The sequence below is a fragment of the Mustela nivalis genome (assembly GCF_964662115.1).
Source record: "Mustela nivalis genome assembly, chromosome: 11".
Taxonomy (NCBI): domain Eukaryota; kingdom Metazoa; phylum Chordata; class Mammalia; order Carnivora; family Mustelidae; genus Mustela; species Mustela nivalis.
In genome coordinates, this window is record NC_139030.1 from 78,393,708 (window position 1) to 78,420,369 (window position 26,662).

Sequence of the window (26,662 nt, forward strand, 5' to 3'; positions counted from 1 at the left end):
GAATCGAGAGCCCCTTCTCATTTATGTGCTTACTGGAAACATGGAGAGTTTTTGCCACGTGGAAAGAGGATGGTCCCTCTACTGGACAGAATTCACTTGCATGCCTGTCCCTAAGAATTATTTCATGTTGCTACCTGCAATGTCCAGATCTGGAAAATAGCTCCCTGGTAACGGAAAGCTAGAATCAGGTAACTGGCAAAATGTGCTTTAGAGTCTAGACAGCGTCCGTCTCATTCTTTCCTGATGCACAGATACTGTCCTATGTATCAAAACACCTCAAATTCAGTTGAAAAGTAAAAAAGCAGGACGAAAGCACAATATTCTGACCTGATCATTGATTGGATGTTCCTTTACTCTTGCAGAGGCAGAAAAACATAACCCGTGGGAGGCCAGGGGACAGGGCCGGGATGGGCGGGGCGAGGGTTCTGGTTGTGTCTACACTGAGTAGGAGGGAGACTGCCCTGGGAGTCTTCTCTGAGTCTGTGGTTCTAGGACTTTGAGCCACTGAGCACAAAATTCTGAAGAAATTCTGAATTAAGTTCCTTCGATCTTGGCAGCCTGGGGAAGATGTTGGCTTGCGTTTTTTCCCCCAGCCACCCATATTCTCAAAAAGATCTGGATCCAAACATTAAGTCTCTGTTGGACTTTACAGGGGAAGTTGGCTTCAGGGGGTGTATCCCTAGATGTCTGGACTATGCCCTGACAGTTTGGCAGGGAGGGAAGTGGCTCAGAGGACTGGGAGCTGGGCAGTCTCCAGCACTGGCAGTGGGAGAGGCAGAGAGCAGAACTCGTCCGGAAAGGAATGAAAACAAGCAGAACTGGGAAAAGATAGCTTGTTGAATTTGCCAACCTTCTGTCTCCCTGACAATGAAAGAAGGAATGAAAAGATCTGATGTGGTATTTGATGGAGCTTCCAGGGGATTTTGGTCCATGCCATCAACCTGCCCCACTGAAAATATTCCTGCGAGCTGCATGACTCGGGGCGGGGGGGGGAGTTTACTTCGCGGTTTTTACACCCAGTGTTCTCATCTATAAAATGGGGACAAGAGCCGTCTTATTTCATGGGATTTTTGTGAGGATTGAATGAGCAAAGACGTGTGTATCAAGTACCCAAGAGCACCCAGCACACAGTAAAGGCTTGGTAAGTCTTGGCTGATATTACTAGCAATAATTACCTTTCTAAATGTGAGCTGTCCAGGCATACATATTTCCTTGAGCTGCCTGAGTTTTGATTGAGAGACCACATTAGTGGCATTTTCCTAGGACAGTTGCAATTCAAGTATCTCATGGTACTGCCTAATTATAGTGCAGAGCATACGTTTGAGTTTTGGAAATGAAGGCCATTGCTCTAATGGCAAAAGGAGGCTAAACCTGTCTGTGTGAGGCTGAAAACCTTGAACTGCCCTAGTGGAGATTCTAAGTAGTAGAACATTTTTATTAATTATTAATTCAGTGCTTGGTCTGAACCAGACATTGTTCTAGTTCCTGCAGTTAGCTTATTTTTAATCAGAAATCTTCAAAAACCCAGGCTTCTTCATTTTCTATTTGCAGCAAAGAAACAGAAATTAACTCTCCTTACTTCCTCTAGCATCAGCTTCTGCTCCAGCAGATCCTGGCCCAGATTACAACAACATATGCTGGCTTTAATCTAAATGTACCATGGTTTTCCTGCTTGAACACTAGAGAGTAAATTAAAATGTTATTTTATGTGAAGGTATGGGCAATTTAACTAAATGCTTATATTTCCATTGTCAGGTATCCAATTTTGGTAGACCTTTTCCCCAGCATCCATCCGCAACTTTCTTTTCTTTTCTTTTCTTAAGATTTTATTTATTTATTTATTTATTTATTTATTTATTTATTTATTTGACAGAGATCACAAGTAGGCAGAGAGGCAGGCAGAGAGAGAGGAGGAAGCAGGCTCCCTGCCGAGCCGAGAGCCCGATGCAGGGCTTGATCCCAGGACCCTGGGATCATGACCTCAGCTGAAGGCACAGGCTTTAACCCACTGAGACACCCAGGTGCCTCCATCTGTAACTTTCTAGTTAGAGTTTATTCTAGGGACACTGTAGGAATTGGTGGGCTATAAGGAAGGGTGTAAAACATAGTTGCCAAATAATGTCAGCTTTTTGGGCAATGGGAAGAAAGTCATTTTACAAATTTTTTTTCACCAATTTAGCTCTTCCAGACCTTCGGAATTAAAAAAAAAAAAAGTGTGGGACGGGGTGGCACAAAACAGTATTAGAGAACATAGCTGTGTCCACTCCATAGACCATGTTACTAGAGGTATCACACTGGAGTTTCTCTTCGGCAGGCAAGGTGACTCAGGAAACTAGCAGATTTTTTTTTTTTTAAGATTTTATTCATTCATCTGAGAGAGCGAGAGCGTGAACAGGGAGAGGGTCAGAGGGAGAAGCCAGGCTCCCTACTGAGCATCGAGCCTGATGCGGGGCTTGACCCTAGGACCCCGGGATCGTGACCTGAGCCAAAGGCAGATGCTTAACCAACTGATCCACCCGGGCACCCCTATAGAAAACAAACTGAGGGCTGCTGGAGCAGAGGTGGGTGGGGGCATGGAGTAATTGGGCAACGGGCTTTAAGGAGGGCACATGATGTGATGAACACTGGGTGCTTTATGCAACTGATGAATTATTAAACATGATATCTGAACCTAATGATGTACTAGATGCTGGCTAAATTGAATTTAAATTTGAAAAAAAGAAAGCTAAGGGATGAATCTTGGGGATCAGGGGAGGCTGCAGTACCCACAGCAAATTCAGAGTATTTGGGGAGGAGGCACATCCCACACTCTGTTCTCTTCCACTAAACACAAAATGAGAACCTTGTCCTTTTTTTGTTTGTTTCTTTCCTTTTCTGTCTTTTGAAATGATTATAAGGACAACTGACCTAAGAATGGATGTGAGCTTTGAGGTTATTATATAAAATCCACAGTGCTGACTGGTGGATGAACGCCAGCCCTGTGCGCTACACCCACGTAGAGGGAGAAACATGCTGGCCAGGAGCCAGTTGCCAATGTCTGTTAAGTGGCTCAAAAACAGGTCGTAAGTGATAGGGTAGGAGAAATGGGACAGGACGTTAGTAGCAGCCGGAGAGGAAGGTGGATACCTGAATCTCCCCACTGAGAGACCAAATTGCTTTGGAGATCCTAGAAAGGGAGTCTTTCTGGAAGGAAATGGAAGGGGGCAAAATGCATCTAGCTTTGGAAACAGGAATTAAAGTCAAATGTCATGGAAGAGAAAGGCAAGTGTGCGCACTCAAAAATTCAACCGGATGAGAGGTTCCAGGAAGCAAATGGGACTTTGGATGAGCCTGGGGTGGGGGGGGGGGGGGAGTGAGATTATCATAGGAAGCTAGCGAAGTAATAGCAGGAATGTGTCTGACTGGTTTTCTAGCCACTCAACAAAATCTGGTGCTGAGAAAATCCAAAAGCTTAGTGTCTCTAAGCAGTTGTTGATAGGATAGCAGGGATTTGTGTTTAATACCGGGAGAGATCAAGTCCCTGCTGATGCAGAAGTGGAGGTCTCCTTACTCTGGGTTAAGGAACGCTGGTCCTTCCTTCCTGTCTGCTGAGGATAGCATGCCACGGCGTGCCACGGCGTGCTTCATTGCTCAATCAAGGTGTTCTGCAGGTGTTACGGGTCTGCCCTACATACTGGAACTTTGAGATCGTGGCTGATGGCGGCTGGCTTTGTGTCCCAGTAGAGCAGAGGACAGACCGCCACACTCATCTTGTGAACTTTGGCTTTTGTTGACTAATGATTTCCTTTTGTATAAAGCCTCCTCTCCTCTCGCTTTTAAGACCACAAAGGTAAGCCCGCACAAGTTTTAACTTATCTGCTGGAGGAAGCAGCTGATGAAAGACACCTTTCTAGTTTTTGCTATAGACGCTGGTTCCACCAAATACGGAACCACTTTTGCTTCATCTTCATATGATAAAAGAAAGTATGGTAAAGTATTCATTCCAGGGCGGGGTGGGGGGTGTATCAGAACAGAGAGGGCAATAGCAAAATAATGATTTGTATAGAATTCTGATTCTACTCCTTGTCATGGAGAAGGTACATGAGTCAAATAATAGTTTAAATGTCATTGCTTTTTAGAATTTTTCCAGGGTTGGACAGGACTGCAACATTTACTCAAAATTATACACTATTAGGTGTAACAATAAAAGCAAAGCATCCTCGAAGCAACTTCCGTAAATGTCCATTGAACTGATTTCAAGGATGCCTGCTGCCTTCCTCAGCAATAAAAAGAATGAAATCTTGCCTTTTGTAACAACATAGATGGACCTGGGGGGTACTATGCTGAGGGAAATAAGTCAAACACAGGAAAACAAATACTGTATGACTTCACTTACATGTGGAATCTAAATTAAAAAATTAATAAATAAAACAAAACAGAAACAGACTCACAGATACATAAAATAGAGGAGGAGGGGCTGGAGTTAGACAAAACAGGTGAAAAGATGAAGAGGTACAAATTTCCAGTTTCAAAATAAATAAGCCATGGAAATATATTATACAGCATAGGGAATATAATAATATTATTATAATAAATTTGTATGGTGACAAATAGTAACTACACTTATTGTGAGAACCATTTTATAATATCTAAAAATATTAAATCATTATGATGCACATATGAAACTAACAGGATATTGGATTTCAATTACACTTCAATAAGAAAAAGAGAATGCATACTACGTTTATTATCAGTTGGGGTCATATGTGACATTTAATGATGCTCATCATTTTATTTTTTTAAGATTTAACTATTTATTAAAGAGAGTGTGTGCTCACAAACATAGGGGGAGGGGCAGAGGGAGAAGGAGAGAATCTCAAGCAGACTCCCCGCCAAGTGGGGAGCTGGACATGGGGGGGCTCTCAATCTTATGACCTTGAGACCACAACCTGAGCCAAAATCAAGAGTTGGAAGCTCAATCAACAGTACCATCCATGTACCCCAATGTTCATCATTTTACATGGCAACCTTAAGTTGTATACGACGCAGTTCTAATTTAGAGAATAGCTAGCAAGGGCAGAGCAGAAAGTAAACAAGACCATGAAAGAACTTGAAAGGAATGCAAGAAGGAAACAAAACCAGTATGCCCCATCCAGCAGGTAGAAGAAGAAGAGTTCAAACCTTGCATCCTTACAGAACTGGATTCTAAACTACGTGACCCTGGGCCAGCCACATTATCTCTCCTGGAATGGCTGCTTCCTTAACTGTCAAGTGGAGGTGATATCTACTTTGTGAAATTTTCAGAGGATTAAAAACAAGGCATAGAAAGTATGTTGTATAAATGTCTACCCAAGCAGGTATTAGGGTCAATGGCAACCCCCAGCGGTATTATTTTTACATGCTTATTGATAATATGGATTAGGAAGAATTAATTTGGTTTTGGTAAAGAATTGCATACTTGGAGCACAGGCTGAGCACTTGAAATCTCAGAAAATGTGGACAGACAGGCACATCCAGGTTGAAGGAGGTCCCTAGAAGTGATATTTACAGGTGGTTATTCAAACTAAAGTGGTATCAGAAGAAGACTTGTTGTATTTGACCTCTCAGGAGATTCCAGGGGGTATGGAGGGGATGAGAGTCTCTGTGGGCTGAAGAATTTCAGATACTTGTGTGCATATGTCTTTTGAGCCATGGAAACCTGCCACGCCCCCCTTGTGCATCACTAATCCAAACAGCATGCAGACCCAACACTCAGGTGGTCCCTTTTTGGGAAAGCATCTGGGTGGGAGTATCAGAGTGGTCTTCAGATTAGGGGTGCATCAAAATCTAGAGAATTTCTGAGTAGCTGTTGAAAATTGCATGCAGGAGATTCCAGCACCCTCTCTTGGAAGGGCACCCTAGGATCTTCATGGAACATAAGGAAAGCCCTAATGGAGAACTTAGTTTTGAGTCTAAAAGACAAGATCAGGAAAGCAAAATCACCAACTAAGAAATGTACCCTGAAAAAAACCTGAAGATGAGGTTTTTTTTCCACACAGATGTGATCAAAACATGGACAGGCAATGGAATTTAGAGCGTTGGTATGATTATTGTAGAAATTACAAGAGAAAGAAGGAAAAGAGAAGACAGAGATATTGGAAGCAAAACAGAGACATCCCAATGGAGCTAAGGAATGGTATGACCAAAGTAGCTGATGACTTAAGCAAGAAGAGGTAATTGTAGATAGAGCCAGTTGATGAGGTCCCTTATTAGGAGAATAGGGTGTGGCCATGAGAATGGGGAATGGAGACAGCATGGAAAAAGAGTCCCTACAGATGAGAAGACTGAGGAACTGGGAAGATGAGATGCATTTCAGTTGTATATTGAAGAACTGTAAAATAATAGCAGGACTTGGGTTGAAGAATTGATGCCCAGGATTTGGAAGACAGAGGAAGAGAGATGGGGAAGTCAGTGAATAACGGCAAGTAGACCGCGATGAAGTGGTCAAGATAAGTGAGTTCTGAAGAAATGAACATTGTCTGGAGACAGCCTGGAGGGTCAAGGACAGTATCAACTACCACATGTGAACACCCGAAATCACAGCTAGGAAACGATGGAGCTGATATTTGAACTCAAGATCCTGGAAAATACTAGCAGAATTATTGCTCTCCTTAGCTGCAGGAAATAACTTCCATCCCCTTCGCTCTCATTATCACCTCCTCCATTTCTATATTCTTGCTCAGTCTTGGGATTTTGCCTATTCTTCTCCTCTTCTCTCCACAAAGGCTGAGGTTTTCCCCCCTCCCCATCAAGTCAGCGATTGTGTTTCTTCTATTAGGTTGATCTCTGGTTTTCTCAAACCAAAATTCAGAGGGCAGAGGAATTTCAACATCTCCAGGATAGTAGAAATAGCTGTAGGTCCCTAAAAGTCATGGAGAAGAAAAGACCAGAAGTTCAGCTCCACATTCAATTACGGAGTTGGGCCAACCACCCACAGTCAGGCTAGACAGAAACATAATGAATTAAAGAAGAGCGTGGGCTTCTAGGAGCACAGAGAACAGGTGACTCTCAGTAAGGCTCGTCCATGGCTCCACAGATAATCATTTCATTGATTACACAAGAAAGACCTAGAAAACCCCAAAATCATTCCATATGGGAGAGCAAATCTCTACTTTGTGTGAAGTAGAAGTAAATGGAAAGCAGTTATCTCAATTTAACCTCTGGCAAATATTTTTCGTTGCCATTCTGACGTAGTTCAGTTTCTGATTTTTATTGCCTCCTACTCTGCTTAAGTAAGAGCTTTATTACTAAAACCGGATCAGTATTTACTTTACCTCAAGGAAGAGGACAATCAATCTAATAGATCTTCAAATAAATCAACCTTCACGTGGGCCCCCCTTATGAAGGGATAGAGTGGGTAGTAGATTACATGACGTCACCTGGAAGGTCATCCCTCCCAAAGCCAAGATTCCACCCACACTATTCACTCTTTTCCAGAGAACATCTTGTTCCACGGTGAGCATTATCTCTACCCTTCCTTCAAAGTGAAATTACCAGAGGACTCATGGATTATTACTGGCAAGTAAGTGTGAACACCCTTGTGGAAGCTTGTACCTCTCACTGTAGACAGCACTGCTCAGGCTGAGAATACCAGAAGCCAGGTACCTAACATACGAGTCCTTTAATACGTCACATCTCTTTTCAGATTTCTCTTATATCTAATACTGCAGGCTTTCACGCACGCACACACGCACCCCCACTCCCTGCTCACTTACCTCAATGGTCTGTGAAACAGGAGGGATCTTGGGATTCAAGGAGAGAAGATATGCTCTGGGAGGCTGAGCAGGGGAATCTCCTCAGAGGGTAGATTTTATCTTGATAGTTAACCTCACCAATATCTGTGCTTCTCTGGCTGTTGGTAACTCGATGTCATCCCCACGGACCACCGCCACCTTCCAGGGCTTCCTCCCTCCTGCCTGGGACATGGGCTGATTTTAATTCCCTGTATGGTTTCGGGTCAGTCTGCTCATGAAAAGCACTCCTGTGAGATTCAGAAGATGGAAAATAAAGAAGTGACTAGTATTTTCCAAGACAGTTACCTTAACTGCAATAAAATCCAGGGTAGAACCCCTTTTCAGAGAGGCCTTTGGATAAATGTAAATACCTATCACCTTAATAACATTTAAATCCAAACTTCCTGAAGCCTCTAAGAATATTCTGTAACAGAGGCTTAATCGGGCTCTCTGCTCGGCGGGGAACCTGCCTCCCCCCCTCTCTCTGTCTGCCTCTCTGCCTGCTTGTGATCTCTGCCTGTCAAGTAAATAAATAAAAGCTTTAAAAAAAAAAAAAAGAATATTCTGTAACATAGCAGGATGTATACAAATAAAATACCATTAAACTTAAACAATTACTAGGTAGTGTCAGATATTGTACTTTTAAGCCCAGAAATGCAAGTGGAAATTTGTCTGTAAATTCATATAACACTTAGGTTATCTGGGTCCTATTAGAACCATTTCATAAAACACACTAGCTTTTGCCATTTTAACCCATAACATATATAACTCCTACTAATTCTATTTCTCTGGAGAACCCTGACTGATACAATAATCAATCTCAGGTTATATACTTTGCCAACACTAGATAATTTATCCAAAAAATGTTAATTGAGCACCTACTAAATGTGAATATAGTAGACACCAAGATGATTCTGGCTCTTCTATTTTAAAAGGCAGAAATGAGCAAAGACCATTAAGCATATTAATATATAGCAAGTGGTGACAAAGCATTACCAACAGGAGAAAAAAAAAAATTTAGACAGGGTGTCCTGAGGAGGACTCTGTCTAGGAAGGGGCCTTGGAGCCCCATCTGTTGGAAAGTATGGGGCGCAGCCTGCAAGCACCTAGAGTAGGAGTATTCCAACAGGTGGATTAGGAAGACTCGTGGTCCCAAACAGGAAGCACATTTAACCCATGTGGGTGTTGTCATTGCACGCAGGCTTGTAGGTCTATCCCGTGGGAAGTACATTGAGTTGCACTCAGGAGACAGGCCCTGTCACTACCCAGCAGCCATGTTATCTTCCGGTCTCTACTTCGAGAAAAATGAAGAATTAGGACCAGATTGGTGATTCTTTCCAAAATACTTGTAGTGGACTTGCATTCTACAACCTCCTCTCAAGGATTTCCAATGTACAATTAAAGACTCTGAGGAACATTCCAGCAAAGTAACTCATGTAACTTTATTTAACCCAATGCTTCTGAACTTATTTGGTCTCAAAACTCTATTTCTGTTATGAATAGAATTTGAGTGCATTGCAAACACTATCAGAAATACCGGACTCTAAGGAGCCAGTTTATCTTTCAGTTCTATAGCTGTCTGAATAATGGGACATAAAATCACACACCCCCGTCACCCCTGCTGTCTAGCTAGCAGGCCCTAGGACTTCAAAAAGAAGGGACTGGAGAGAGAATAACTTTTAAATTTATTTTTGGCGGTAGAACCGTTTTGACATATAAATTCCTATGTGAAAAAAAATAATAAAAATTACTAAATTCCTATGTTAACCGTCAATAAACAAAGCAGATAAAAATCAGAGATGCTTGGGCTGAAACAGGTCTGGATTTGCTGTGACATCATCGGTTCTCTGTCCCCATGTGCTGGGATCACACTGCCCTCTAGTGCCTAATACGCAAAGAGAGTGAAGCTAAAACTACTACAGAAATCTCTAAAACTTCCAGCCTCTAGAGTGGCCCCAAACTCCTGTTTGCTAATCTGTGATTCTCAAAGTGAGGTCCCCAACGGTCAGCACTACCTGGCTACTTGTTAGAAATGAAAATTCTCAGTCTCTTCCTTTCCTTGCCAAGACATGCTGAATCAGTAAGTAGGGAAGAGACCCGACAGTTGGTGTTTAAACACCTTCTCCAAATGAGAAGCAAAATCACAGCTCAGCCCATCCCCCACAGGTGGGAGTACCATGTCGCTTTCAATTAAGAAAAAAAAAAAGAACTTGGAACAGCTCGGTTGACAACCAAAAATTCACAGAGGTCTTTCTTTACCTAGGACTCGTTCAACAATTTTCACTTTATGCCATTCTTTCAGACTCAGTATGAGTTACATCCACTCCAACAATAGCACTGGACCCAATTTATCTGTAGCATTGCCATGAATGACAAAAGAAGGTTCTAGAATGAGCCTGTCCCACTTTTCTTTAAAGAAAATTTCTGTAATGGTAATGCCCATCGTAAAACATAGGGTTTGCATTGTGAAGTAGTGATGAAAACCCTGTAACTCTAACTTGTGTTTAGTACATACACAAGGTGGTCTTTCCATCATAAGTCTTTTTTCCTGGCCCACCATCCTGGATCAGCTCTGTTCAGACCAGGCAGACCAAATATGGGTGAATGAGAATGAGTTAGAACAATTTTACTACAACTACAACAGAACTGGCTTTCTTCCTTTCTTCCTTCCTTTTTCTTCCTTCCCCAAAGGCTTCCTGACTAGTTGGAGTGTCTGAAGTTTCTGTTGGCTGAAAAGCACAAACCCAACCAAAGGTGCCCTAAGAACATCAGTCTCCTGACACCTTCATTACCATTGTGGCACACTCATTTCTAAAACTTGAAATTTGATAAGACAGACTCAGTAAAATGGAGTGCTGTCATTATCGACATCAGTATCTCAGCGGGAACGTCAATAGAAAATAAACTTATGAGTAATGACTAAGCTCTAAGGAAATTTGTAAATTTTTATTTGAAAATTACAGTCTGCTTAGGCAGGTGACCTAAAAGAGTGAGGAACTCTTTTGTCATTTCTGCAACTCATACAATGAGAACACTTCAGTTTTTTGAACCACTAATGTATGGGGTATAACCAATGTTTATTACCTAGGTGAAGATATTTATAGGTAGCTATAAAAACGAACTGGGAAATTTCATTCAATATGTAAAAAAAGACTCATGTGTCCTATTTATAGTTAACAATAATGAAAGTATGAATACAAGAAAATCCAGGATAGAACATATTCAATGAAAAATTTTAAAGTGTAATGTATCATACATTTTGTCCAAATTATTAAAAATTCAAATTACAAGGAGAAGGGAGGGAAAAATAAAATAAGATGAAAACAGAGAAAGAGACAAACCACAAGAGACTCTTAACTCTAGGAAACAAACTGAGGGTTACTAGAGGGGAGGTGGGTGGGGGGTAGGGTAACTGGATGATAAGGATTAAGGAGGGCACGTGATGTGATAAGCACTGGGTGTTATATCCAACCGATGAGTCACGGACCTCTACCTCGAAACTAATAATATACTATATGTTAATAAATTGAATTTAAATTTTAAAATTTTCAAATTAGAGGTATTATAATCAATATCAGCTTCCTAAAGTGGCTGCAAAGCACTACAAAGCTGGGTGGCTTAAAACATCAGGAATTTATTGCCTCTCTCATAGTTCTGGAGACTAGAAGCTTAGAACTAAGGTGTCTGTAGGTCCCTTCTCCCTCTAAAGGCTGTAGGGAAGAGCCTTCCTTGCCTCTGCCAACTTAAGGTGTTTCCTGGCAATACTTACTGTTCCTTGGTTTATAGATCTATCATTCCAGTCTTTTCCTTTGTTGGCCCATGGCCACCTTCTCCCTGTGGGTCTCTGTATCTGTGTCTCTCCTTATGAGCTTCTCACTCATATCGGAATAAAGGCCCACCCTACTCTAGGATGACCTCATCTTAACTAATTATATCTGCAGCAACCCTGTTTGCAAGTAAGTTCCATTTTAACGTACTGGGAATTAGGACTTCAACATATTTTTGGGGTGGGGACACAATTCAACCCTTAACAGCCCACCTTCTGGCCTCCCAAAATTCACATCCGCCCCCCACATACAAAATTACATTCACCCCATTCCCAACATTCCCAAATGTCTTAACTATCCCAGTATTCACTCTAAATCCAGGCTGCCATCTAAATATCATCAATTCAGAGTCCCAAATTTCCTCATTTAAATCATATAAATCACTACGGGTGAGACCCAGGGTATGATTCATCCTTTGGTAAAATTCCTCTCCATCTGTGAACCAGAGAACAAGGTATCTGCTTATAAAATATAATTTTCATGGCATAGGATAGACATTCTCATGCCAAATAGGAGAAATTGGAAGGGGAAAAGGCGGGTAATGGGTCCGAAGGAAGACTTAAAATCCAGCAGGGTAAGTTCCATTAGATTTCAAGACCTGAGAATCATTCCTTGTGGCTCAGTGCTCTGTCCTCTGGGCCTGACAGGACAGCAGCCTCACCCTGTAGACCTAAGGGGGTCTCATCAGCCCAAACTTCTGCATCTGTGCCTCTGCTCTCAGACTGACTCACTTTTTTGTTTCATGCTGCTTCTGCCCCTATTAAGCCAAGCTGGTAGTGATCCTACTGGTATAACATTCTCAATTTTATATCAGTAGAATGCAATTCACAGAGATCCAAGCCATCAGACCAGAGGGTCCTCTACAGAGCTTTCCAGGATAACCCCATCTCCATTCCTGGCTTCTACCAATATGGTTGATTGGATCCATCAGTCAAACACTTGAGCTCTTTAGCCAGTGATGGTCCAGCCACACTGTTGGCGCTGTTTATAAAGTATGCTATCTAGATTGGCTGAGAATCTTCCAAGTCACTGAGTGCTGATTCCTTTTTGCTTCGGAGTTCATCCCTCGATTTCTTTCCTTTCTCTCACATTTTATTAGAAGTACAAAGGAGAAGCCAGGCTGTACCTTCAACACTGCTTGGAACTCTCCAAGCAAAGTTATCTCCAAGCAAAATTCATTGCTTATAAGTTCTTCTCTCTTTCCAACAACGAAACATAATTAAACTGTGTTCTTTGCCATTTTAAAACCTTTCTTTAGAACCAAATCACCTTTCTTCCAGTTTCCAATAACATGTTTCTCCTTCCCATCTAGGACATCATCAAAACACTTCTACCATTCATATTTCTAGCAACATTCTGTTCCTGGTGAGATATGTCTTCTCTAAAACAATAGACGCTTTCTCTGTAGTGTGCCTCCTCTCTTCTTCCTGAGCCCTCAGCAGAAGTGCATATAATGGCAATATTTCTACCAACAATCTCTTCAAGGCATTCTAAATTTTTTCTATCTAGTACCTCACAATTCTTCCAGCCTCTACCCATTTTCCAGTCCAAAGTCACTTCCATGCTTCTATGTTTGTTACGGCACCATGTCACTTCCCAGTACCAAAACTGGTCTCAACAATTCATTAATCCTTCTGATTTCCTGGGTGCAAGGGAACCATGCCATTGAAATGAGTCCCTAATCTTACCTGATAGCATCCAAATAGCAAGATTAGTGATATGAACACTGAAAGTCAACTAGAAAGAAATCTGTCTAATCACCATTAAAAATGATGATTTTGGTCAGTGCGTATTAACCAACACAGCTGGTTAGAAAGGGCAGAGCAAGGTTCAGATGGAAAATGTTGACATGGTAGGCTGACTTAAGTCATCTAGATTTAAAAAAAAAAAAAATTTAATACTGAGTCATGGTGAGCTGGAATATAGAGATCATTCTCTCCTAATTCTTTAAAAAGTATGTCCAGTAAATGTTCACTAATCTAGAGAAGAATCTAAATGAATTTAGTAAAACATTTAAATGGAGAATTACAGGTGTGGACAGCATGTGTCTTGAGCAAAACCTAACTAAATTGATTATGTTCCCTTTATGGCAAACCATAAAGGTCTGATTAAAAGACAAGTAAGAATGACTTATGATCTCTCATATGTAAGTTAGTATTTATAAAGGGATTTCAGACAATTTAATTCCTTAAAGAAATAGTTTTCCTTGTGATCTTAAATTGTAAACTTACTCTTTCCGTGTCTTCTTATTCTCTTAAATTAATTTTGAAATTATTCCTACATTGTGTACTGATGATCAATAATTCAACTTATGTGGGTCTAACATTGTGAGCTGTTACTTTATCAGGGATTCATTGGTGGTATGATTTCCTGGGTCACTGGGACTAGACCAGACTCTCAAAGAAAGGCCAGGGGAAGACATTGGTATTTACTGTGTTAGGCAGTGCCCTGAGTCGTCCCCTGTTGACCTCATGTACTCTTCACAAATAATAAAGTAGATCACTCTTACCTTCTTTTAATCAGTGGGGCTTAGAGAGGCAAAGGAATTTGACTAAGTTCAGCCAGCTATGTTAAGTACAGCAGAAAACACATCTATCAGAAGGTCCACATCGCAGGGATACTTATTAAATGCCCACCCACTCATGGCAGTGCACCTGCTCCTCAAATAGCAAGGGCCCCGAAGCTGCAGAACACCCCTCCTCAAACACCTGGGATGGAACTGTGTCCTGAAACAGAAGCCCACTGTGTTCAGTGCACCCAACATCCTCCTCCAGAAGACTAGAAATTTACATTTTTGACATAACTAAGCAAATCAGGGCCTTTGTTCGGTAACTTTTTAACTAATTTCCAATGACCTTTGAAGCAACAGGTTAAAAATCAACTAAGAATTATCACCTGCTTGAACTATTAACATCACACCACTAGAGTAACTTGAGATTGTAAATTCAGTATATGTCTCTTTTTTAAAGCTGTAACCCCACCATTAATTTTTAAAAGGGGAAAATGCCTTGGAATTAAAAAAAGGAGGTCTAAGGAAGGAATGTTTGCATCTATCATGTTGGGTTCTTCACTCCCGTCAATCTCAGGGGAGACCACATATCAAGGAATAGCACACGCCTCGTGGTTTCAAGGTTTTTCGCATTCGTTTTCCACAGGCTATAAGGAAAGCCCTTCAATTCAGAGGGCTATGCACTCAGAGCACCACAGAGAAAAGGAAAACGCAGGGTCCCTTTGCAGTAAGTGAGGATACCAGCAGGGGGCCAACTTGGAGCCCGTCCTGAGAGCAGCCCCATTTCACATTCGAGAGGATTTGTTCTGGCTGTTTCTCCACATGATCACTTGTCATGTGAATCTTCCCATGGTGGCGGTAACGGATTCCGTATTCTAGTCAGACCAACCAATCCACCCATCTTGAGTTCAACACTCTTTGACAAACCGGCTGCCAACATCTGAGGTGGAAAGGGAAGTTACCCACTTGCCCAGATGAGGACAACTGGGGCCTCGGCCCCTTCAGAAACTGTGTCCAGGGGTCACACAGCTCAAAAGGTGTAGTCCAGATTTGAATTTCTCAACTGCAAAAGCCGTGTTCTTCTCACCAGAAAATCCTCTTTTCGTTGATCCAAAACTATTTTCATGGTAACCTCCAGGGGCATCTGAGGGCTCAGTTGGTTAAATGACTAACACTTGGTTTCAGCTCAGGTCATGGTCTCAGGGTCCTGGGATTGAGCCCCACATCGGGCTCCATGCTCAGCGGGGTGGTGATGGAGGTTCTGCCTGGGATTCTCTCCCTGCCCCCCTCAAATAAATAAATAAATCTTTTTTGGGAAAAAAAGAATAACCTCTATGTGCTTTTTTTTTTTTTAAGATTTTATGTATTTATTTGACAGAGGGAGAAATGATAAGTAAGCAGAGAGGCAGGCAGAGAGAGAGAGAGTGAAGCAGGCTCCCTGCTGAGCTGAGAGCCTGATGCAGGGCTCAATCCCAGGACCCTGAGATCATGACCTGAGCTGAAGGCAGAGGCTTAACCCAGGGAGCCACCCAGGAGCCCCAAACTTCCATATTCTTGAGAAGCAAACAGTGGCTTGTATTTCCTACTCCAGAGAACAACTTTAAGTAATTAGAAAACTTGGGAAATATCTCATTATTATTATTTGAGTTGTTCTGGTCCGTTAGAAACCATGTTTGGCCCAGTGGCTGTACTTTGAACAAACATTTCCAGGAGACTTTTGATTTGTGAGATTGTGTGTTAGACTCAGTGACAAAAATGAATCCCTGCCTCCTGCCCCCCTAACTGCCAGGCTAACAAACAGATGTGCACGTCAAAGGCACCTCAGTGTCTTCCAAAGTCATGCCTTCCACAGAACGCATAGTGCGTGCTTACTGACTGGCATCGTTCTAGCTTGTAGTAATGCGTGTAATCTTTACAACACGAGGTAGATATCATTATCTTCACTTTACAGATGAGAAATCTGAGGTACTGAAGAGGTTGGTAACTTGACATAGTTTTCAAGCTTGTAATTAGCAGGAAGAATTTGGACCTTACTGACTCCAGAGCCCTGCCCTTGACCGTCAGGGCACCCTGCTTTGTCAGGGCTGTGACTGAGAGGAAGCATAGATGAAGGAAGGAGAGAAGCTAGAGAGGGTCTGGAAGCTTCAGGGAGGAAACGGTCAATGACTGAGTGAGTGACGTTCTCTCAGAGCAGTCGACTGCCTCCCTAAGGGCTGCACATATCTTCCCTCAGCCGACTTTAAGGCTTGAACTCCTGAACTTAAGTTCTCACATTTCAGTATTAACAATGTAAGCGGCAAAAAAACAGGAACAGAGCAAGTGCTAAGTATCACCTCAGAAATACTTTTAAGTCCTGTTGAATTTCATGCATGATGCCATGTTGTCTAGATGTCATGGAGTTCTTCTGAAGAGAGATATTAAAAACAAATCAAATCACCTGGGTGGATGACAATGAAAATCTGTGGAGGCTTCTTATGCTAAACCAAGGTTCACCTTGAGTTTGATTCTTAGAAAAAGCAAGGGGTCTATCTGCTTTATAAATCTTCACTTCGCAAAGGCTATTTTATTCACCATTTTAAAGCACTCAGTAAAATGAATTTCCAGTTCATCAGCTGCTACAGGGTAATAGGCTCATGACAGGGGGGCTTGAAGCAGATGTTTGCTTAGCAACTACGTTTATCAAAATTCCACCAATCTTATCTTATGCCCAAGATTTCTGCCTGAGGAGAAATTCCCTGACTCCTTTCTACTGAAGAAGATTACAGGAGAAACCCACTGGCTTGCGGTACTGAGGAGTAAATTTTCCTCAGTGACCCCGCCACTCCAGCAGAGATGAAACTTAACCCCTTTACTGCAGTGTTTTCAGATAACCATTGGTTTTCTCTTTAAACCAAAAAATCCAAAGACAAGACTCAAGTCCCTGTATTTTGATCTGTGATATGTGTATTTACTGTCACACGATTTGCTTTTTGTCACTTTTAAGACCATAGGACAAATGGAGCATGGGGAAGAGAACACGAGTTTTATGAAAAGAAAGCATCAATCTTCAGACTTCCTTTTTTCTTTTTTCTCCCACAGTTTAACCATCCATGAATTGTTGCCAGACATCACCAAGCAATTCCTGGGTTTTCCCCACAGTAAACCTCTGCTGCTTTGGATTTTTCTCAATGATGAAACCATCAGAACCGTTTGTGGTACCTTATTTAGCAGGACCAGATAAAAATATAAGCCTCGGTGTGGTAAGTTTACTAACGTGCTTATCTCAGATTTATGTCTTGTTAGATCCAATGTCTAAACCTTGGGTGGGAGCAAAGTATCAACACTTCTTACAATCTCAAAGATGAACAAATGGGCCTTAATGATTTCTGTGTATTTGTCATTTAAAATATAAAATTCTTTGCTACCACACAGATAGGGTGAGTTCAAAACAAGCTTTGAGCTATATAAAAACAATACTCCTGGATGTCATTGCTTATTATTATGAATCTAAAATAAAGTAGCCATACCTACATATAAACCTTAGAGGATAGTATAAGATTTATAGGGGAAAAATTAGGAAAAAGCATATGAAAGAAATCCTCTGAAGATTTTATTTTCCTCTTTATGTGTAAAAATGAAGGCTATTATTGGCTTCTAGTTAGGTCATAGGATCTAATCCTAAAGAGCCTATGAGTCAGTGTTTCTCAAAGCATGGTCCGTCGACCCACGCAAGAGCATCACCTGGGTAACTTGTTAGAAATGTTCATTTTCAGGCCCCACCCCGGATCTACTGAGTCTAAATGTCTGGTTTTTAATAAACCTTCCAGATAAATTGGCTACACACTAAAATTTTCGAACCTTCCCTTTAATCACTGAACAATAACAAGATCAGACAAAGCACTGTATTGATTCAATTTCCTTAGGGAAAAAAATGTCACACCCATTTTATGAGCTGGTTATTCAGCAGATGGGTCGTTACAATTTTATCTCCCTTGGCCTCCCTCTCCAGAAAACATCCTAATGTCCTTACTGGACACCAAGGAAAGTCTGCCCTCTAAACCCATCCACCATTTTCCTTCTCAGTTAAAAAGGTACGTGCCAGTCTTGAATGCTGGTAGGTGCAGGTAGGTTTGTCTGGGAGATACCCCTGGACTGGATTTAGAGTCCAGAGACGGTCCCTAAAAACAGATCTGGAACGTAGTTTTTCCCGGGTTAGTGACTACACCTAATGTCGGGAAGAGTCAGCATGAAGTTCTACCCAAGTATAAGAACACTTAGGTAGAAGGTGACCTGAGAACTCAAGGAGTCAGGACACAGGTTAGGTCAAAACACACTCTCGGGCTCAGTAAGTTGGCAGGTTTACATCAGGGATCTGAGAAGGATTTACGGGGTTCTACCCCATCCTTACCTCATCTCCCACCCACTATAGATTCAGCTTATAGAAGCTAAAGTAATTATGTCCTATTGATGGGCTCAGATGATTGGCCGATACCACCGACTCCTTCCTAGAAAACTGTGGCCAAAGCTGACTTAAACAAGAGAGATACTAACTGGTTTCTCATGGCTCCTCCAAAGCAGCCCAAGAGAGTAAGGCCAAGAATGCGGAAGAACAGAAGACAGACTAGCATTCCTTCTTCTGATATTCGATCTTGAACTGGTCATTTGTCCTATGTGTTCCTGATGACCCAGATGATCTCTTGAGGGTCTGCACATACTGCTGTGGATCAAAGGCAAATATGGTTAGGCTCTGCCAGTACCGAAACATTCTTTTTAACCTTATTGAAGAAGAGTCAACTATTTTAAAAGGAGAGGCAACAGCACATGAGCAGTCCGACACTGCCCTCGGGAAAGCTGGTAAGCCTAACGTATGCATTACGGCCTCTTTCCCAGCCTCAGTGGTTTATGCAGATTTTCCATTTTAAATTTAATATTTAAATATTAAAAAAAATAATTAAATATAAAATATTATTATTTAAATTTAAATATTCCATTTTAATATGTAAGAAGCAGGTAACTAAGAACAATAACTGCTCTTTCTTTACACTGGAGAGGGGAACCCACATGTTAGGAATATCCATGATTTGGACCATTTGTTTTCCTTGAATTTCCACTTCCCACGACTTTCCACTGTATTGTCGAACACTCATGTGAAGTATCAAATTGATGTGGGCCAAGCAATGTGTCCTAGGATGGATACATTGTCCTTTGGGTAATATATTATGTCAGAGAACTATGGTGTGTTTCACGTCCAGTGCTTTGGTCCTTATGCCCCTCCCCCATTTAATCTCACAGATCACAAATGAGATCTTCCCAATCTGGATATACTCTTACCTGGTGCTGCTGCTCCCCGTGTTCATCCTGACCGATTACGTCCGCTACAAGCCAGTCATCATCCTGCAAGGAGTCAGCTTCATCATCACCTGGCTGTTTCTTGTATTTGGCCAAGGATTAAGAGCCATGCAGGTGCTAGAGTTCTTCTATGGGATGGTCTCTGCCACCGAGGTGGCATACTATGCCTACATTTACAGCGTGGTCAGCCCCGAGCACTACCAGAAAGTGAGCGGCTACTGCAGGAGCATCACACTAGTGGCCTACACAGCGGCCTCGGTGCTGGCCCAGCTCCTCATGTCCCTGGCCAGCCTCTCGTGCTTTTGCCTCAACATCATATCCTTGGCCTCCGTCTCTATGGCCTTTCTTTTCTCACTTCTCCTACCAATGCCTAAGAAGAGCATGTTTTTTCACGCAAAACCCAGCACAGGGGCTTCTCCAAAACCAAGAGGAAGAGATGCTTTCTTAGAGGAACCTCAAAAGGGTCACAAACTGGTCTGCCAAGAAACATTCACCTTTTCAAGGAATCTGGATGATGGTTCGTTAAGCACTCCAAAGCCGGAAAACGTAACTTTGAGAGGTTTTGTGCAGTGGTTCCAAGATCTGAAGGAGTGCTACTCCTCAGAGCAACTTTTTTACTGGTCCCTGTGGTGGGCCTTCTCCACAGCAGGTTTCAATCAGGTTTTGAACTATGTTCAAATCCTGTGGGATTACAAGGCACCGTCCCAGAATTCTACAATCTATAATGGAGCAGTAGAAGCCCTTGCAACCTTTGGAGGTCAGCATACCAGACTTTATCTTTTCAGATAGTGTTCTTAGTGCAAGAAATATAGTCTTCCAAATCATCGTCTTAGATTCATTGTACTGACTTCAATACTAAATACCAAATACTCTGAAAAAAAAAAAAAAAGCTTTAACACAAACTTTAAAAATTTAAAAGAGGCATTGAATATAAGGGAAGATTGGCGAAGTTATCCATGGAAAATAAAGTTTTACCTACCCCCTAGAAACAGGGACTGCAAATTTCTGTCCCACTGACCAAACCTGGTTTGGCCGTAAAGAGTTGAATGGTTTAAGGTTAAGCTACCAAATCACTTTCCTCTCTAATTGCTCTCTAATTCTAATTGATAAACTGTGGTTTGCAAACTATTAACAGAGGTGAGCAAATGATGGCCCAAGACCCGTGAGAGCTAATAATTTTTACATTTTTAATGGGCTATAAGGGAAAAAATAATATATGCCAAGGTTTGTAAAAATAATAAATCAACCAAATAAAAACAAAGAAGGCTATGTAGTCTGCAAGCCTAAAATATTTACTTTCTGACCCTTTATAGAATACAGATTTTGAAATCAATGTAGTGGATTTCTGACCAGCATTTTTAAATCAAAGAACAGAATAGAAAATTTAGAATAGAATAGAATACAGAGCACAGCAGCTTATAGGGATAAGGTCTGTTTTGTGAAAACTGTTTACATACAAATATGTATGTACTGGTGGATATATAAAACATATTTCTTTTTTTCAGGCTATGGTCAAAGAGGTTTGAAAGCTACTGTTCTATGAGCTACTTTATCATTCAAAGGTTCCTTTTGAGACAACTTAAATAATTTATTTATATCTTTCCTTAACTCTACATGCAGAGATTTGCCAAAACTTGTTGCCTTCTGATTAAGATTATTTTCCCTACTCAGCTTCCCCCATTCCCTATTATATCCAGATTTTTTCTGGAATAATAGTGAATCAAAATGGGGTTCTTATAATCTTACATCCCATTTCTTCTCCACAGCTAGCTTATTGTATTACCTTGTATACTGTTCTCTCTGGTCTTTCCTACACAATATACTTTCATTCATTTGACATTAGTAAGAAGCAGTAAGAATTGTGTCTCTCTACAGTAGCTCTTAACGAATAGCAATCTTCGGGTGTGGAGAAAATGGCAGCGGGAGACAGAGAGTGCTAGGAAAGGAGAAAGACAGGCTGTGACCTGTTGGGAGAGGCGGGACCTCCAAGAGGCTATGTGTGTTCCTGAGTGTTTATTCCTTTTCCTGGAGCTGACTGGTTAAGTGTTTGCTTCAACCTTATTTACTTATTGATGGATTTCTGAGACTGCTTTTTGTGCAGCAGGAAAGAGGCAGCGAGACTGAGTGACCCTGAGAAGATCCTGAGAGAATGAGGGTTTCCAGCTTCTGCTACAGGATTCCCCCTCAACCCCATCCTGGGCTTTCGACTTTCAAAAACTTCCCTCCTGGCTGAGAAGCTACCGTGGTTTGGGGGGGTTCTTAGATTCTTGTCCACTGACTCTTCCTTTTTCCCCGAACATATCTTGTGAAGTTTAAAATCCTTTTCCAAAGAGAATGAGGTGAAGAGGAGGGAAGGGGGTTGATACAGAGTTAATCCTCTAGAGTTGGAAGAGTAGAGCCCAGAGCTGTCTTTGAAGTAAGCCCAACAATGCACATGGTTTTTCCTGATATAACAAAGCTTTCACATCAAATAAGACTTTGAAGATATTATTTTTGAAGTTGGGGTGTTCCACACCCATATATTTATTGAACATTTCAGGGTCCATTGTTGAGATAATATTCTTCTCACTTCCCTTTCTAAAAATTCCATTTTGACTCCTAGAAACCTGTTCTAGGATTTGTTTACCTTAAACCCTTTTCCTCTCTAAGGACTTGCTCCTTGGGAGAAGGGAGAAAACAATCTTCTTCTCTTTAGATAATGTACCCTTACTGAAGGCATGTGTAGGAAAGGTAAAATGTGCATAAAATTCATTCTTTAAAAGCTCCCCAAACAGGGGCACCTCGGTGGCTCAGGGGGTTAAATCCTCTGCCTTCGGCTCAGGTCATGAGTCCAGGGTGCTGGGATCGAGCCCCACATCGGACTCTCTGCTCAGCGGGGAGCCTGCTTCTCTTCCCCTCTCTCTCTGCCTGCCTCTCTGCCTACTTGTGATCTCTGTCAAATAAATAAATAAAATCTTTAAAAAAAAAAAAAAAAGCTTCCCAAACACAATTTTTCTTTAGTCTCTTTGTGATTGCGATGACCCTAATTAGTGTCAAATTTTTAGGCAGAACCAGGTGAAGTAGACTGGTTTGTTGACCTAATGCCTCATGTAAATTAAACCATGTCTTTAAGAAAGAAAGCTAAGGGTAGCAAGAAACCTGACAACTGATTACTTCATTCACAGCACGATGTAGGAACATATTATACATATATCCATATAATACATATCATCACATGAATATGTCCCGGGGGTATGTCTTGTGACTACATGTAGGGCTTAGGTCAGAGTTTCTCATCCTCAGCAATGCTGACATTTTGGGCAGGGAAATTCTTTGTCCTGGGGGGCTGTCCTGTGCTTTGTAAGATGTTCCACAACATCATCGGTCCCAACCCACGAGATCCCCTTAACATACCACCAGCACCACCCCACACCCCTGACAAGTCATGACAACCAAAATTGTCTTCAAATATTGCCATCTCTCCCCTGAAGGACAAAAACACCTTTGTGAGAACCACTAGGTTACGATTAGTTTAAATTTGAGTTAAGGTCAGCATTTCTACAATTCTGTCACACACTATTAAAAGGAAAAATTGATACATCTCATTTCTCCAGTTGGCTATATTATTTTCAAGAGCAAGGATCCAAAATTTACCACCATATTTTCTCACAGAGAAGCTCAAAAACATTTGATGAGTGAGTAGGTGAATGAATGAGTCAACAAAGAGGGGAATGATGAAACCAACAAATGGGGAAGTGTATAGAGAGAATTCTTAAAAAGAAGATAGGTATGTTTTAGGGATTTGAGGGAATTTTTAAATCGATGTTATAGAGAAGATAGAAAAAACAGGATAAGGACAGAGAGAAAATTCCTTCTTGCTAGAACATCTGTTATGCGGCACAGAGAAAGACATAGTAGCAAGGGCTGGCATTCAGTCTGAAGAACCTGGTGCCTCACTTGGTCACCAAGTGTTCACAACTGACTGTTCCTTCCACGGTGCTTTGTCTTGACTGAACTTGAGTCAGACTCTTCTCCTTATTACAGAACCCCTACATTCTGCTTGCCCCAATTCTGAGTAAACACCACACAAGGTGGACTGTGCCCCAGCCCCCATCATCTTCTGAAAATGGACCGCAGCAGGACACTTTCCTGTCAGTCTCCACTGATCATTTCCCCTTCCTTGTCCAGCTTCCTCTCCAAAGATCCCATTTATGGCTGCTTGCCCTACAGTGAAGGATTACACTATAAAAGAAAACCCTTTTTCTGTTTGATTTTAAGATGCTTGCAGATTTGGGCAATCAGAGTGTCCTTCCTATTGCAATTCTTTCTTCTAAATAAAGCCTCCCCCTATCAAAGTCTGGATTTGTTTTTGTTTGACACCAGTTTTCTGAACCCAAGTTTTATCTTCTGCAAAGTGAAGAAGAAAGGGAAAAAAGGCCTCTCTGGGGCGATTCCAGTCTGTGATTTATAGAGACCCAAATTCAGTTGGTCTATTTCAAACTTTAAGAGAAAAAGATATGCACACTTCCCAGAGGTGGATCAAGTGATTGTCATTCAGTCAAAGGTCATGATTGGTCAACATTTTTTACCATAGCCTGGAAATGCTTCAGTGCCCATCCACTGTGAATTTTAACAAAACATCACCCTGCTTTGTATATGTGGAATGACAAGTTGTAATATATATTGATTCCTTCCTTTTCAGAGGCTCTGGCAGCCTTCACAGCAGACTGTGTGAAAGTCAACTGGCCCTGGCAATGTTCTCAGCAGTGGATGCCGGTTCTCTACTTTTCATGCATTACACAAATAATATTTGGGTGTGCTATGCTGGTTTTGTGATATTCAAGTCAAGTTACATGCTTCTCATAACGATAGCATAAGTATTTATCATTTCTTAATCTAAATCTCAAGCAACAGAACAGGTTTCTTTATTTATTCTTCTAGTTCTTCTGAATAGCATTTTCAATGATATATTTAATGCTTAATATAAGAGACAACAACTATATTCCTCTTTTAACAGACTTTCTCCTGGAACTTGATTAAGGTTATTAATCAGGCAAAAAAAATTCAAAGTTCTCATAATTAGTAAACAGCAATATGCTCTGAGGTTTTGACTTTTTATGTTTTTTTCTATTGTATTTATTTAACAGAATAATTTTATTGATTTTTTTTCTTTTATAGTCCTCTTTTCTTTTAATTTGGTAAAAACATGTAACATGAGATCTATTTTTCTTAGCAGATTTTTTTTTTTTTAAGATTTTATTTATTTGTCAGAGAGAGAGCGCGAGCGAAAGTGAGCACAGGCAGACAGAGTGGAAAGCAGAGTCAGAGGGAGAAGCAGGCTCCCTGCGGAGCAAGGAGCCCGATGTGGGACTCAATCCCAGGACGCTGGGATCATGACCTGAGCCGAAGGCAGCTGCTTAACCAACTGAGCCACCCAGGCGTCCCTCTTAGCAGACTTTTAAGTGCACACTGCAGGATTGCTATCTGTAGGTACAATAGTATACACCAGACTGCTAGAACTTATTTATGATGCATAACTGAAAAATAAGTATTTATATACATTAAGTAGCAACTTAATCTTCCTCTTCACAAAGCCCCTGGAAACTACCATTCTATTCTTTCTTCTTTTTTTTTTTTTTAAAGATTTTATTTATTTATCAGAGAGAGAGAGAGGGGAGAGAGAGAGCACAGGCAGACAGAATGGCAGGCAGAGGCAGAGGGAGAAGGAGGCTCCCTGCTGAGCAAGGAGCCTGATGTAGGACTGGATCCCAGGACGCTGGGATCATGACCTGAGCCGAAGGCAGCTGCTTAACCAACTGAGCCACCCCGGCGTCCCCATTCTTTCTTCTATGAATTTGATTATTTTAGACATCACATATCAATGGAATCATGCAACATATGCCCTTCTATGACTGAAACATTTCATGTAGCGTAGTGTTCCCAAGATGCACCCATGTTGTCCCATATTGCAGGATTTCCTTTTGTTTTTAAGGCTAAATTATAGTCAGTTGTATGTATATACCACATTTTCTTTATTCATTAATCCATCTACAGACATTTAGGTTGTTTCCACATCTTGGTTATTATGAATAGCAGTATAATGAATATGGGAGTGCTCTCATTTCTTCTAGGTCCTGATTTCAATTATTTTCAATAAATACTCAGAAGTGGGAATTTCTGGATTGTAAGGTAGTTTATTTTTAATTGGTTGAGGGACCTTCATACTGTTTTCCATAATGGCTGTACCATTTTGTATTCCCACCAACAGTGTACCATAGTTCTAATTTCTCCAATTTGATTTTGTTTTATTTAGCAACAAATTGAGATGTGATTGTATCTAATTTTGACTCAATTTAGTTTTCACTCCCTACCTGCTTGAATAATCATAGCACATCTGTTTCTTTTTGAAACAAATTATCAAGTAGTCTCAGAGCAGCTGTAGAACTGAAGCTGTTCTATAAAACTACGTATAAAAATAAGAAACGTTAAATCATACAGTAGTTTAAACATAGGGAATATTTGATCTTGATTAATTAGAATAGAAAGAAAATGAGCTAAGGAAGTGATGAATGGTGCCTAGAGAATACCTAAAAAAGGACGAGGTAGGTATTGCTCCTCATTTCCTGTGTGGCAGTATGTTTAATTTTAATTAGGAAGTTGATCAAAGACAAAGCAAACATCTAAAAATATTTTCCTTGACCTAACATCAGCTGTATAATCTTTGACATGCTCTTTGGCCTTAAATTTTTCTTAGAGACCTATGGAACACAAAAAACTATATTAATATATGCATTATGAAGTCCCAGAAGACGTGAACATAAAGGAGAAAAAAGGGGTTGTGATAATGGTGAGAAAGTTCCCAGATTTGATCAAAAGCATTAATCATATATTCAAAAAATGCATGAACATTTATTTAAAACATTAATTTGTACATTCAAGAGGCTCACCCATGAACTCCATGTAACTTACAATTGAGTTTATAGCTACCAGTTTGTTATTTGTTTACTATTTGTCCCACCTATTCATTTGCCTTTATTCCTCTTTCGAAGTTAATTGAGTTTTCTTTTTTAATTCCATTTTTCTTGTTTTTCTTGGCTAAGTCTTTTTGTTTTTAGAGGGATTAGATTTTAACTCGTTGGTTTTTGTTAAATTAATATTATACCACTTTGTGTGTAAGTTCTTTACAGCAACATAATTTCATTTACTCCCTGTGCCTTGTACTGTTTTAGAGATTTTACTTCAGTTTCTGTTATAAACCCTACAATACA

The 26,662-nt window shown here is 40.9% G+C and overlaps 1 protein-coding gene across 1 annotated transcript in view; it reads left to right on the forward strand.

Annotated features, from left to right (window-relative positions):
- Positions 1-501: 501 nt before the first annotated feature.
- The window catches only part of LOC309844018 (thiamine transporter 2-like), a 42,918-nt gene continuing 16,757 nt past the window's right edge, over positions 502-26,662 (forward strand). Inside the window, 7 exon segments of the mRNA XM_082690127.1 lie at positions 502-1,141; positions 7,456-7,540; positions 17,166-17,326; positions 19,359-20,172; positions 24,097-24,138; positions 24,141-24,268; positions 24,270-24,271. Coding sequence (XP_082546253.1) covers positions 17,177-17,326; positions 19,359-20,172; positions 24,097-24,138; positions 24,141-24,268; positions 24,270-24,271 — 1,136 coding nt within the window. The 5' untranslated portion in view covers positions 502-1,141; positions 7,456-7,540; positions 17,166-17,176.